This window comes from Watersipora subatra, chromosome 8, assembly GCF_963576615.1.
Source record: "Watersipora subatra chromosome 8, tzWatSuba1.1, whole genome shotgun sequence".
In the NCBI taxonomy this organism is placed as follows: domain Eukaryota; kingdom Metazoa; phylum Bryozoa; class Gymnolaemata; order Cheilostomatida; family Watersiporidae; genus Watersipora; species Watersipora subatra.
This window is the reverse complement of record NC_088715.1, coordinates 62,984,184-62,998,980: the sequence shown is the minus strand read 5'-3', so window position 1 is coordinate 62,998,980 and position 14,797 is coordinate 62,984,184. Positions and strand designations below refer to the sequence as shown.

At 35.8% G+C, this 14,797-nt stretch overlaps 1 protein-coding gene across 1 annotated transcript; it reads right to left on the bottom strand.

The window, feature by feature from the left end:
- Nucleotides 1–480: 480 nt before the first annotated feature.
- LOC137401727 (ceramide-1-phosphate transfer protein-like) lies at nucleotides 481–14,132 on the bottom strand. The gene is made up of 4 exons (XM_068088186.1): nucleotides 13,876–14,132; nucleotides 6,450–6,609; nucleotides 5,905–6,002; nucleotides 481–1,215 (listed from the first exon to the last, which is right to left on the bottom strand). Exons 1-4 carry the CDS (start codon nucleotides 14,037–14,039, stop codon nucleotides 963–965), a joined length of 675 nt encoding a protein of 224 aa, XP_067944287.1. The 5' UTR covers nucleotides 14,040–14,132; the 3' UTR covers nucleotides 481–962.
- Between the last annotated feature and the right edge of the window lie 665 nt (nucleotides 14,133–14,797).

Below are 14,797 nucleotides of genomic sequence, written 5' to 3'. Positions count from 1 at the left end.
AACTAGATAATGCATTTGATTCGCCAACAGGTCACAGAATTTGAGAGTCTTATTGCAACATTTAATTTGGCTGAATGCCAACTCACCAGCCAATGACCTAGTTTTTAGCATCTTGAGCATCAATGTAAGTTTTCTTGTTCATGCTCTGTAACATAATTGTGGCAGAATACACTACAAAGAGTATTTGTAATGTAGTCATTGTATTGGTGATTTGTAACCAAGTTTGTTAGCATGCCACTGCCATACCTTTTGTAGTTGCTGTTACAGCTACCTCCTTGTCTACTTCTGTCATAACTCACATCTTTAGGTCCAACCCTACAGTCTCAGGATAAATGACCTTTTAGCCCACAAAAACATTTAATGGCGAGACAACTCCTTATAACATGACCAGGAGGGTTCCAATTGCGACAAATCTTTCCACACTTCGTTCTCAACTTACTGCTCTATATTTTAAAACATCTCTCTACACTATCATCTCATAAGGACTGAAGAAAATGTACCTGTTTTATAGCACGTGAAATAGGTAATCAGCATAGTAAACCTGCATCACACACAATACTGCATAACAGAGCAAAGGTTCTCATGAAGATACCAAAGCAATACCATCAAACAAGATACAGTTCTGCCATCAACAAATATCACATGTGTAAACCCCATCTTGTTCAAACTTTGCTGAGCCGCTCCATGTATCTCGCCTTGAGTAGTGGAAATAACTACAACTACTGAAAATGATTGAATGATATATTTGTGTGCATCAGCATGAACTGCCACATATGTATAACATCAAGCTGTGTATGAGCGCAAACTGCGTAGCCGTGCATAGATATTGCAAAATGATATTAAAAAAACTATTGAGTAAATATATAATAATCAGATCTGTCATCTCAACCTAGCATAAACTGCAAACAACATGACAAGGTTATAGAACCACAGCAGATGCCAAAAGCTGATATAACTGTCATCTAGGGCAAGTCATGCAGTTTGAATTGAGTGTAAAGTGCTTCAGTGATATCATAGACCCGTCTGGCAGAGGATGAAATGTTAGTGAGATGGGTTACTATTCTAGCCTCAGCGCCTTCTTCAGAGTCAATTCTGTGCAGGAGGACACTACGCAAAGGCAGCGAGTACATGGCTAGATTACAAGCCTTGCGCACAATCCATGTATGATGCTTACTAAGGGTGGCGTCATAAGCCTCCCGTGAGATGCTTGACACCCTGAAAAAATACAATATGTTGCTATTGACAGGATATACATATAGAGTATACGTAAATACCCCACTCAGGGAACCTTTACATTTTAGGGATTTTACGTTGCGCGAACAGTTAAATACACCTAAATTGCCTAATCTGTTCAGAGACATTCTCAAACTCACATTTTTGGTTAATTTAAAAGGAAAAAGCTCAACTAAACTTTTTAATTTAATGACTGCACAGTAACTGTGGTATTATTGGGTGTGTACAGTACCTGTGGTATTATTGGTTGTGTACAGTAGCTGTGGTATTATTGGTTGTGTACAGTAACTGTGGTATTATTGGTTGTGTACAGTAACTGTGGTATTATTGGTTGTGTAGAGTAACTGTGGCATTATTGGTTGTGTACAGTAACTGTGGTATTATCGGTTGTGTACAGTAACTATGGTATTATTTGTTGTGTACAGTAACTGTGGTATTATTGGTTGTGTACAGTAACTGTGGTATTATTGGTTGTGTACAGTAACTGTGGTATTATTGGTTGTGTACAGTAACTATGGTATTATTGGTTGTGTACAGTAACTGTGGTATTATTGGTTGTGTACAGTAACTGTGGTATTATTGGTTGTGTACAGTAACTGTGGTATTATTGGTTTGTGGTACTCACACATGTAATCACCTTGGAGGAGTGCGTACACCTTCAATATTAAACTAAATCACTTTTTCACTTTTCCCTATACCCCAAAAAAAAGAACCGCATGTCTAAAATAAAGTAAAACAAAAATACATCTTTACTATAACAAATGTGATGTCTGTCTGTATGAAACCAGAAATAGAGGTTAGGATAAAACATCTCTTTCAACGAGACTCCAATCTGTCGCATTCAACTTGGTAGACAGACGACACTCTAACACCGGCACCAACCAACTGCCTTTAGGGATTTCTGAATAGTTGTAGACTTATTTATTCTCTGCGCTTTATCGGCACACTTGACGCCTCCTTTTACGTAAATTCTATTTAATATAAGAAATTTATGTAAAGATTTTGCGCCGCACTACATGAGAAACTCCATATAACATGAAGCATCACATGAGAAACGTCCATATAACATGAAGCGTAAAACCGGTACAAGCCTCAAATTCAATTTGAATAATAAGAATCTTAGAGTTAGCCTTAAAAATTGTTGTTTTCTCTCTCGCTGCGCTGGAAGGGAGAATGGCGTATGGGAGTATTTCTATTATCAATACTCATACACTTGTAGTCTAGCGTGCTGTGAGAGATCATCAGGAGTGCCAATAAAACAGAGAGAATAAGTATGTGTACAATTATTCAGAAACACTGATTGAAATACTGGGGGTCGATTGGTGCAGACGGTAGAATGTCAGTCTACCAGTCTGAATGTCACGAGTTGGAGTCTCATTAAAACAATCTTTTATCCTAACCTCTAATCCTGGCTTAGGACAAATGGACAGACAGACACCACGCTTTTACTATAGTAAATATATTTCTTTTTGTTTTACAGGGCACACTCACGATACGATTTTAATCTGTTTCGGGGTTGACATCGTATGGTGAAAAAATCGTATGGTGGGGCATAGAAACCATAGTAATTATATAATGCAAACAACCCCTGGTAAAAATCATCAAATTTTGTAAAAGTACTGTACATTATCAATCAGTAACAAAATAGTATGTTAACCTTAGTAACTATAGTTACCTACAGTAACTTTATTATATTAGTGTATTTATTGGTTATGATCTGCATTAAATGTAATGCTGCATTGAGCAGTACATACCGTAGAGTTCTTATCTTCAAGACAGACGTACACATAACATAAACTTTGAACATACTTTACTCGTAAATAAGTTTAGCTTACTAAACACACACTTGAAACTAATTTTTAGTATTTATTTTTAACTATTTTACTGAATTTCAACATTTATCACTAAAATTTTATCGCTTATTAGTTTCTGACTTCTTTTTCAATATCATTTTAGTTGGTCTCATCGAAACCTTTTTTAACCTAATTCGGCAAAAAAGCCCGAACGATGTTGTTTTCGTAATGAAGTGAATTTTTGTTAGCAGGTTAATGGAAGTTGTTTGACCGCTAATTTTCTGTTTAAAGGGATTGCAACTCAAACTTTGCTTTTTGTTTTAAAGGGAAAATATTAGTTTCACACACGAGAAATGCTGAACTGAAAGAAATCGGCCATCCTGTCTTTTTCAGGCTCGGTGAACAAGTTTTTGGTGAACAGCATTTCGGCGTCTTTGTTATTTCGACGTACGTAATAAGCATACCGACTGCCAAATTTGAGCTTGTGCAAAAATTTTTCTTGAATTCGTATAGTGAAACGAAATTTGTATGGTGAAGTGAAAAAATCATCACAGTCAACTTTGTAAGGTGAAAAAGTCATATATCAGGGTAATCGTGTCCTGAGGGTGCACTGTACTATATACATATACTAGCTGTGCTACCCGACATTGCCCGAGCAATAAAAAAGCCTTTTTGGACAGAAAATTAACTTGCATTTAAGATATAACAACATTTGCCATTCTAACTTTCAAACTACATATCATGAGAAAAGTGTTTTGTCTTATAAACAATGAGAAGAAGTGAAAGTTGCTTGCTATTGGCCTGGCACATTGCCAATGGAAAATTCCAGTAAAGCTAGTTAACAATGCCGGTAGGCATGACGTTGTGTCACAGCATTGTATTCTATTCTGATAATAGCTATAGCTAGAAGGACAGACATACTTTCATATTTATATATATACATGTAGATATACACAAAATCTTTAATGTTTTGGAGCATGGACCCTAATGTCTAAGAAAATGTGAAAAAAATTTAAATTGACAGTGAAGGTGTGCACTTTCCTAAAGGTGTGTACAGTCACTAAATTGAGTAATTAGGTTTAGTTTTTTTCCTATTTGAAGGACCAAATGGGAAAGTTTGAGATGATCTTGCAATGTACATGTATTTTATTGTTCGTATAATATAAAACCCCCATAATGTAATCATTATCGGAGCGGATTATTTATGTTGTACGAGCGTCTACTGTATTAGCAGTGACTGAGCTTGTTTCCTATATGGCAAAATATGTGGTTATCATAGCCTATAATCATTAAATACTAGTGAAGATTTCATGAAACATTTTTCATTGAAGCAGCATATGGTTACCATCGAACATATGGTTACCATCGAACATATGGTTACCATCGAACATATGGTTACCATCGAACATATGGTTACCATCGAACATATGGTTACCATCGAACATATGGTTACCATCGAACATATGGTTACCATCGAACATATGGTTACCATCGAACATATGGTTACCATCGAACATATGGTTACCATCGAACATATGATTACCATCGAACATATGGTTACCATCGAACATATGGTTACCATCGAACATATGGTTACCATCGAACATATGGTTACCATCGAACATATGGTTACCATCGAACATATGGTTACCATCGAACATATGGTTACCATCGAACATATGGTTACCATCGAACATATGGTTACCATCGAACATATGGTTACCATCGAACATATGGTTACCATCGAACATATGGTTACCATCGAACATATGGTTACCATCGAACATATGATTAAGATCGAGCATATGGTTACCCAGTGTTAAAGGTTGGCTTGCAACAAAATTCTTATTACAGCTATTTGGTATCAAAAGATTTACCATGTCTTACTCTGCTGTGTTGTAGGTGCATAATATGTGGAAATGTGATTACAAGCTCTTAAAAGCTCAAAAAACGAACAGTTAATCGCAGCCATCACGAAAACTCCGTAGTTTGGAACCCCTTTATTTCGACCACGTACTCGTTATTATTTTGAAAAGTGATGTTATCACATGAAATTAAAAGCCAAAAAAATGCTCAATATAAAACGTCTCATAGCACTAGTTTATGACAAACACTTCGGGTTCTACCGGAAAGCCCTTATAAAATATAGATGCTCGTTCCTTTACAGGTTCGTTTCAGCTTGGTCTAATCATCTAGTTGTAATCTGATCATGGGATCATGCGACTATCACAAGTGACCAACAGGCTCATAATGTTCATCAAAGGATGATATGCCTCTCTTGAGCTAAGGTTAAAAATGAAACGAATTTTTACGGTAGGTTTTGTGATATCAGTGCTCTAAGTGACAGCATTACAATGATGATGAAATAGAAGGTAAGGAAAATAGACATGGCCTTATGGAATGCATGAAGTATATTTGTGAAAATATTTCGACGAATGAGATTGCATGAAAGTGCAAACAGAAGCCATCGGTGTTCCACTACGTCCCATTTGAGCCGTTTTAGAAAGGGATTTCAACGCACGATGTTTCATGATGGCTGCGATTAACTGTTCGGTTTTGAGCTTTTAAGAGCTTGTAATCACATTTCCACATAATTTATACCCACAACACAACAGAGTAAGACATGGTGAACCTTTTGATACCAAATAATTGTAATGCAAATTTTATAGCAAGTAAACATTTAAAGACGAATTCACTACAAGATTTTAATAAAAACCTACAGTAATTCTTTTACAGCTACAACAGATAGTCAGATACCTACCGACAGGCATAAGGAATTCAAATGCAATGCTAAGAAGGTTTTGCATAGAAAATGTCTAAACCAGACTGAATGAAATTAAAGAGAAATGATGGATGAAAGACATGTAAGAGAACTCACTTGGCATCAGCCTTTGCAGCAGATAGGTTCTCGAAGAGCGTTAATATGTAAACTAAAGCTCTGTGCAACCGCAATAATGTTCTACTAGCAGATGGTTTCTGAAATAAAAATATTTAATGTGCTGGTAGAAATCAACACTAGTGATCATAAACAAGCATGTGATTACTAATAGATATCTGGCTAAGGTTACTAGTAGATATCTGGCTATGGCTACTAGTGGATTTCTGGCTATGGCTACTAATGGATATCTGGCTATGCTACTATTAAACATCTGCCTATGTTATTAGTAGATATCTGGCTATGTTACTAATAGATACCTGGTTATGGTTACTAGTAGATATCTGGTTATGGTTACTAGTAGATATCTGGTTATGGTTACTAACAGATATCTGGTTATGGCTACTAATGGATGTCTAGCTATGGTTACTAAAAGATATCTGGCTAACAAATGTCTCAAAAGAAATCCAGAAAGTAAGGTTTGCTGGAAAAAAGCTAGATAAAACACTCTGGAGTATAATTGTAACGGAATATATTATAAAGAGTACCTTTGTCTTGGTGATTTTATTGTCTACTTCAAACTTGAGCATGCTGTTGATAGTTTGGTAATTCTCAGGGTCTGATTTTAAATACGTTTCCAATATGTCAACCTTTTCTGCGACATCATGAGTTACAAAAGTGAAGAGTGTTCCAAGAGTGTTTAGAAACCTGCAATTATTTCACAGACAAACATTGTTCATTAATTATTATGAAATATGTGCAGCCAAATATGTCATACCGTATGGTATGACAATTATATCAACTAACAAATGAATGTCCTTAATGCCACGGTTAGAAACTTCCGGAACATAAGTTAACAAAAGAGCATGGCTCTCACATTCTTGAGAAGCAGGGTGGGAGTAATTAGGACGCTTTAAATGACATTTGTCAATTACATAGTACATTAATGCCAAACCATTGTGTCTTTTTTGAGCACTTGAATATAAAATTTCACATATGTAAAAATTGTTGATTGAAGTTGCTAATTTGGTTTTTGCTGTTTTCGTCAGAATTTAATTTTTTCCAGCACCAGAACAACTATCATTGGCTACAAGTGACTACTACCCATAACAACTATCATTGGCTACCAGTGACTACTACCCATAACAACTATCATTGGCTACCAGTGACTACTACCCATAACAACTATCATTAACTACAAGTGAATACTACCCATAACAACTATCATTAGCTACAAGTGACTACTACCCATAACAACTATCATTAACTACAAGTGACTACTAACCATAACAACTATCATTAGCTACAAGTAACTACTACCCATAACAACTATCATTAGCTACAAGTAATTACTACCCATAACAACTATCATTAGCTACAAGTGACTACTACCCATAACAACTATCATTAGCTACAAGTGACTACTACCCATAACAACTATCATTAGCTACAAGTGATTACTACCCATAACAACTATCATTAGCTACAAGTGACTACTACCCATAACAACTATCATTAACTACAAGTGACTACTACCCATAACAACTATCATTAGCTACAAGTAACTACTACCCATAACAACTATCATTAACTACAAGTGACTACTACTCATAACAACTATCATTAACTACAAGTGACTACTACCCATAACAACTATCATTAGCTACAAGTGACTACTACCCATAACAACTATCATTAGCTACAAGTGACTACTATCCACAACAACTAGGGTCAAGTGGGGTAAGTACACCATCGAATAGGGGTAATTCAATTTCTCAGTCTTACTGCTTTGCTTTAACTAAATATTTGAGTCTAATATTTGTCATTGTGAAACTCCAGAATGTTCTGAGCAAGAATATCAGCACTAAAAGACTGTTAGTTAAATATCATTGCTTTATATGAAGCGCTAAAAAATGTGTGTCTAGGTGGTGCATTTACCCCATATACAGGGGTAAGCGCACCACCTAGCCTTCTTTGCCATTGTTATGCATTGGTTGATAAACAGAGGCAAATGCACCAAATTGCTGATATTGAAATTATATAAAATTCAATAGAAATGAAAAAAAAAGTTTTTTTGAGCTTGTACCGCACCACTGAAATGTTGATCGTATTGAACATTAAAATTTTAAAAATTAGCAATTCTATACCATTGCAATTCAAGTGACCAGTTTTACTCAAGTGAACCACAAATTTGACCTAGACTAACTCAAAAGTATAACAAAAAAGACTATAGAGATTGGAGAACTTGAAATGAGATTGAACTGTCTCGTTTGATGGAGAACTACATGTTTGCCGGGTGGTGCACTTGCCCTGCCCTTGTTATATATTAAGGTGCACATAGGTTAATGTTAATGTGTACTACATAGGTGCACTTGCCCCTGTCTCTAAAATTATCAGGGGCAAGTGCACCACCCCAGTTAAAATAATACAAAATTATTTGTTTGGATTAAAACAAGAAAAAAAGTATTCTATGGACAGACACCAGTTGCACTCAATAGTTAGCCAAAACAAATATCCACTAAAATGAAAGTTATAAAATTATCAGTGAACAGCTCTAAATTTAAAGCCAACTACTTAAATAGTGCATTTACGTTTTTGTTGCTCACTTCACAAAAAATTTGAAATCCAGAATGCAGGGACTATAGCTTCCTGAGGAGGATCATGGGTAATAGTCCTGCAACTCATAGACAGCTATGCAGGGATTGGCTGATAAAATATCAACAGCTGGTGCACTTGCCCCAATGGTGCACTTACCCCACTTGACTATACCATTAACTACAAGTAACTACTACCCATAACAACTATCATTAGCTACAAGTGACTACTACCCATAACAACTACCATTAACTACAAGTGACTACTACCCATAACAACTATCAATAACTACAAGTAACTACTACCCATAACAACTATCATTAACTACAAGTGACTACTACCCATAACAACTATCATTAGCTACAAGTGACTACTACCCATAACAACTATCATTAGCTACAAGTGACTACTACCCATAACAACTATCATTAGCTACAAGTGACTACTACCCATAACAACTATCATTAGCTACAAGTGATTACTACCCATAACAACTATCATTAGCTACAAGTGACTACTACCCATAACAACTATCATTAACTACAAGTGACTACTACCCATAACAACTATCATTAGCTACAAGTAACTACTACCCATAACAACTATCATTAACTACAAGTGACTACTACTCATAACAACTATCATTAACTACAAGTGACTACTACCCATAACAACTATCATTAGCTACAAGTGACTACTACCCATAACAACTATCATTAGCTACAAGTGACTACTACCCATAACAACTATCATTAGCTACAAGTGACTACTACCCATAACAACTATCATTAACTACAAGTGACTACTACCCATAACAACTATCATTGGCTACAAGTGACTACTACCCATAACAACTATCATTAGCTACAAGTGACTACTACCCATAACAACTATCATTGGCTACAAGTGACTACTATCCACAACAACTACCATTAACTACAAGTAACTACTACCCATAACAACTATCATTAGCTACAAGTAACTACTACCCATAACAACTGTCATTAACTACAAGTGACTACTACCCATAACAACTATCATTAACTACAAATGACTACTACCCATAACAACTATCATTAACTACAAGTGACTACTACCCGTAACAACTATCATTAGCTACAAGTAACTACTACCCATAACAACTATCATTGGCTACAAGTGACTACTACCCATAACAACTATCATTGGCTACAAGTGACTACTACCCATAACAACTATCATTAACTACAAGTGACTACTACCCATAACAACTATCATTAACTACAAGTGACTACTACCCATAACAACTATCATTAACTACAAGTGACTACTACCCATAACAACTATCATTAACTACAAGTGACTACTACCCATAACAACTATCAATAGCTACAAGTGACTACTACCCATAACAACTATCATTGGCTACAAGTGACTACTACCCATAACAACTATCATTAGCTACAAGTAACTACTACCCATAACAACTACCATTAGCTACAAGTGACTACTACCCATAACAACTATCATTGGCTACAAGTGACTACTACCCATAACAACTATCATTAGCTACAAGTGACTACTACCCATAACAACTACCATTAGCTACAAGTGACTACTACCCATAACAACTATCATTGGCTACAAGTGACTACTACCCATAACAACTATCATTGGCTACAAGTGACTACTACCCATAACAACTATCATTGGCTACAAGTGACTACTACCCATAACAACTATCATTAGCTACAAGTGACTACTACCCATAACAACTATCATTAGCTACAAGTGACTACTACCCATAACAACTATCATTGGCTACAAGTGACTACTATCCACAACAACTACCATTAACTACAAGTAACTACTACCCATAACAACTGTCATTAACTACAAGTGACTACTACCCATAACAACTATCATTGGCTACAAGTGACTACTACCCATAACAACTATCAATAGCTACAAGTGACTACTACCCATAACAACTATCATTAGCTACAAGTGACTACTACCCATAACAACTATCATTGGCTACAAGTGACTACTATCCACAACAACTACCATTAACTACAAGTAACTACTACCCATAACAACTATCATTAGCTACAAGTGACTACTACCCATAACAACTATCATTGGCTACAAGTGACTACTACCCATAACAACTATCATTGGCTACAAGTGACTACTACCCATAACAACTATCATTAGCTACAAGTGACTACTACCCATAACAACTATCATTAACTACAAGTGACTACTACCCATAACAACTATCAATAGCTACAAGTGACTACTACCCATAACAACTATCATTGGCTACAAGTGACTACTACCCATAACAACTATCATTAGCTACAAGTGACTACTACCCATAACAACTATCATTAGCTACAAGTGACTACTACCCATAACAACTATCATTGGCTACAAGTGACTACTATCCACAACAACTACCATTAACTACAAGTAACTACTACCCATAACAACTGTCATTAACTACAAGTGACTACTACCCATAACAACTATCATTAACTACAAATGACTACTACCCATAACAACTATCATTAACTACAAGTGACTACTACCCATAACAACTATCATTGGCTACAAGTAACTACTACCCATAACAACTATCATTAGCTACAAGTAACTACTACCCATAACAACTATCATTAGCTACAAGTGACTACTACCCATAACAACTATCATTAGCTACAAGTGACTACTACCCATAACAACTACCATTAGCTACAAGTGACTATTACCCATAACAACTATCATTAGCTACAAGTGACTACTACCCATAACAACTATCATTAACTACAAGTGACTACTACCCATAACAACTACCATTAGCTACAAGTAACTACTACCCATAACAACTATCATTAGCTACAAGTGACTACTAACCATAACAACTATCATTAACTACAAATGACTACTACCCATAACAACTATCATTAGCTACAAGTGACTACTACCCATAACAACTATCATTAGCTACAAGTGACTACTACCCATAACAACTATCATTGGCTACAAGTGACTACTACCCATAACAACTACCATTAGCTACAAGTAACTACTACCCATAACAACTATCATTGGCTACAAGTGACTACTAACCATAACAACTATCATTAACTACAAGTGACTACTACCCATAACAACTATCATTGGCTACAAGTGACTACTACCCATAACAACTATCATTAACTACAAGTGACTACTACCCATAACAACTATCATTAACTACAAGTGACTACTACCCATAACAACTACCATTAACTACAAGTGACTACTACCCATAACAACTACCATTAACTACAAGTGACTACTACCCATAATAACTATCATTAGCTACAAGTGACTACTAACCATAACAACTATCATTGGCTACAAGTAACTACTACCCATAACAACTATCACTAACTACAAATGACTACTACCCATAACAACTATCATTAACTACAAGTGACTACTAACCATAACAACTATCATTAACTACAAGTGACTACTACCCATAACAACTATCATTGGCTACAAGTAACTACTACCCATAACAACTATCATTAACTACAAGTGACTACTACCCATAACAACTATCATTGGCTACAAGTGACTACTACCCATAACAACTATCATTGGCTACAAGTGACTACTAACCATAACAACTATCATTAACTACAAGTGACTACTACCCATAACAACTATCATTGGCTACAAGTGACTACTAACCATAACAACTATCATTAACTACAAGTGACTACTACCCATAACAACTATCATTGGCTACAAGTAACTACTACCCATAACAACTATCATTAACTACAAGTGACTACTACCCATAACAACTATCATTAGCTACAAGTGACTACTACCCATAACAACTACCATTAACTACAAGTGACTACTACCCATAACAACTATCATTAACTACAAGTGACTACTACCCGTAACAACTATCATTAGCTACAAGTGACTACTACCCATAACAACTATCATTAACTACAAGTGACTACTACCCATAACAACTATCATTAGCTACAAGTGACTACTACCCATAACAACTACCATTAGCTACAAGTGACTACTACCCATAACAACTATCATTAGCTACAAGTGACTACTACCCATAACAACTATCATTAGCTACAAGTGACTACTACCCATAACAACTATCATTGGCTACAAGTGACTACTACCCATAACAACTATCATTGGCTACAAGTAACTACTACCCATAACAACTATCATTAGCTACAAGTGACTACTACCCATAACAACTATCATTAGCTACAAGTGACTACTACCCATAACAACTATCATTAGCTACAAGTGACTACTACCCATAACAACTACCATTAGCTACAAGTGACTACTACCCATAACAACTATCATTGGCTACAAGTGACTACTACCCATAACAACTATCATTAGCTACAAGTGACTACTACCCATAACAACTACCATTAGCTACAAGTGACTACTACCCATAACAACTATCATTGGCTACAAGTGACTACTACCCATAACAACTATCATTGGCTACAAGTGACTACTACCCATAACAACTATCATTGGCTACAAGTGACTACTACCCATAACAACTATCATTAGCTACAAGTGACTACTACCCATAACAACTATCATTAACTACAAGTGACTACTACCCATAACAACTATCATTAACTACAAGTGACTACTACCCATAACAACTATCATTAACTACAAGTGACTACTACCCATAACAACTATCATTGGCTACAAGTGACTACTACCCATAACAACTATCATTAGCTACAAGTGACTACTACCCATAACAACTACCATTAGCTACAAGTGACTACTACCCATAACAACTATCATTAACTACAAGTGACTACTACCCATAACAACTACCATTAGCTACAAGTAACTACTACCCATAACAACTATCATTAGCTACAAGTGACTACTACCCATAACAACTACCATTAACTACAAGTGACTACTACCCATAACAACTGCAACAAACACACAGGTAAGAAAAAATTAAAGCAAACTAAAAAACCGCAAGGCCTCTAAACAACATTCTCTGACGTTTATGGGAACAACTGCATTATTAAATTAGTCTACATTTGATCTTTTCATGTCTAGCTATGCCTAAAAATGCCCACGTCTAGCTATGTCTATGCCAATCTATATGTCTTTATATGTCTATTTTAGCTATATCTAGCTCTCACTAGGTCTTTGTTGAGCCATGTCTATGTCTAAGGATATTTATGGCTAGTGATGTCTCTGTTTAGCTATGTATACATTTAGCGATGTTCATATCTAGCTATGTGTATGCTTGGCAATGCGTGCCTAGAATACATTTATGAGGGAACAAGTCAAGACAACTCTACTTACTTGTTCAGTTCACGCCAAGCATTGCAGTAGTTTGCCAGATGCACCTCGCCTGTTTCCAAGCAAGCTTTCTCAAAGCAGCAGTGCACACTCCCTAAATCAAACACTTTTTGTGTTTGCTCACAGTCCACCGGTTCAGCACCATTGGTTTGCACTTGTTCTGTCATATTTTATTTGTTCCAAAAATTGGCAGGTCTGATATGAGTATTTATGCTTGCTCCAAGAGCTTCCCAGTGATATTGTTCCGGCTGAAAACACTCACTTCTAAAATAACAGAACTTTGACATTTTAAACAAAGCACTTTGTGCACATAAAAAACTGCATACATATCATCAATAGAGCTATAAACTAATAAGCAAGTTAAGGATCTGTTATTAATGCATTTCATATATATTACACCAATTTGGCTAAGGTACAATTGTAGCCTAGTCACACAGATAATTTGCCAAATAAAGTAACAAAAAGTTCATTAGTCTGTCAATAATAGCCATGAAAAAAACTACGTGTATATTTTGTGTTTGCCAATTCTGAGCAAATCGAAGTAATGCAATTTTGCTTGAGTATGCATTTTTAGATGAAAACATGAACGTACCTAAAAGGGTATTAAACCCTACATTGGATGCCACGCTTAACATTATTGGACCAACTAATGGCCTAAATCAAGTCTGTTGTGATCAAGTGGCCATTAAAATAAATCCTTACACACTAGCTGCAAGATGATATATAGTCTAGCAAGCAAATCTTACAAGAGTACGTTTTAGGAATCAACGAATGTACTAAACAACTAATAGCGATGATTTCATAGCCAGAAGGAATATCAGTATTCGGGTTCGAAGAATCCAAAACTCAAATGATGACTGGCATTACCACGCTATCATATCAATTAAAAAATTGACGGAATGAAACCGGAACCTAAAAACAAGGA

Excerpts from the sequence above, each read along its gene's own strand:
- LOC137401727 (XM_068088186.1), bottom strand. The coding sequence starts at position 14,039 with ATGACAGAACAAGTGCAAACCAATGGTGCTGAACCGGTGGACTGTGAG. Across the intron at positions 6,003-6,449 it reads ATAAAATCACCAAGACAAAG|AAACCATCTGCTAGTAGAAC; the intron begins GTACTCTTTATA and ends TTTTTATTTCAG. Across the intron at positions 1,216-5,904 it reads GCTGCAAAGGCTGATGCCAA|GGTGTCAAGCATCTCACGGG; the intron begins GTGAGTTCTCTT and ends GTATTTTTTCAG.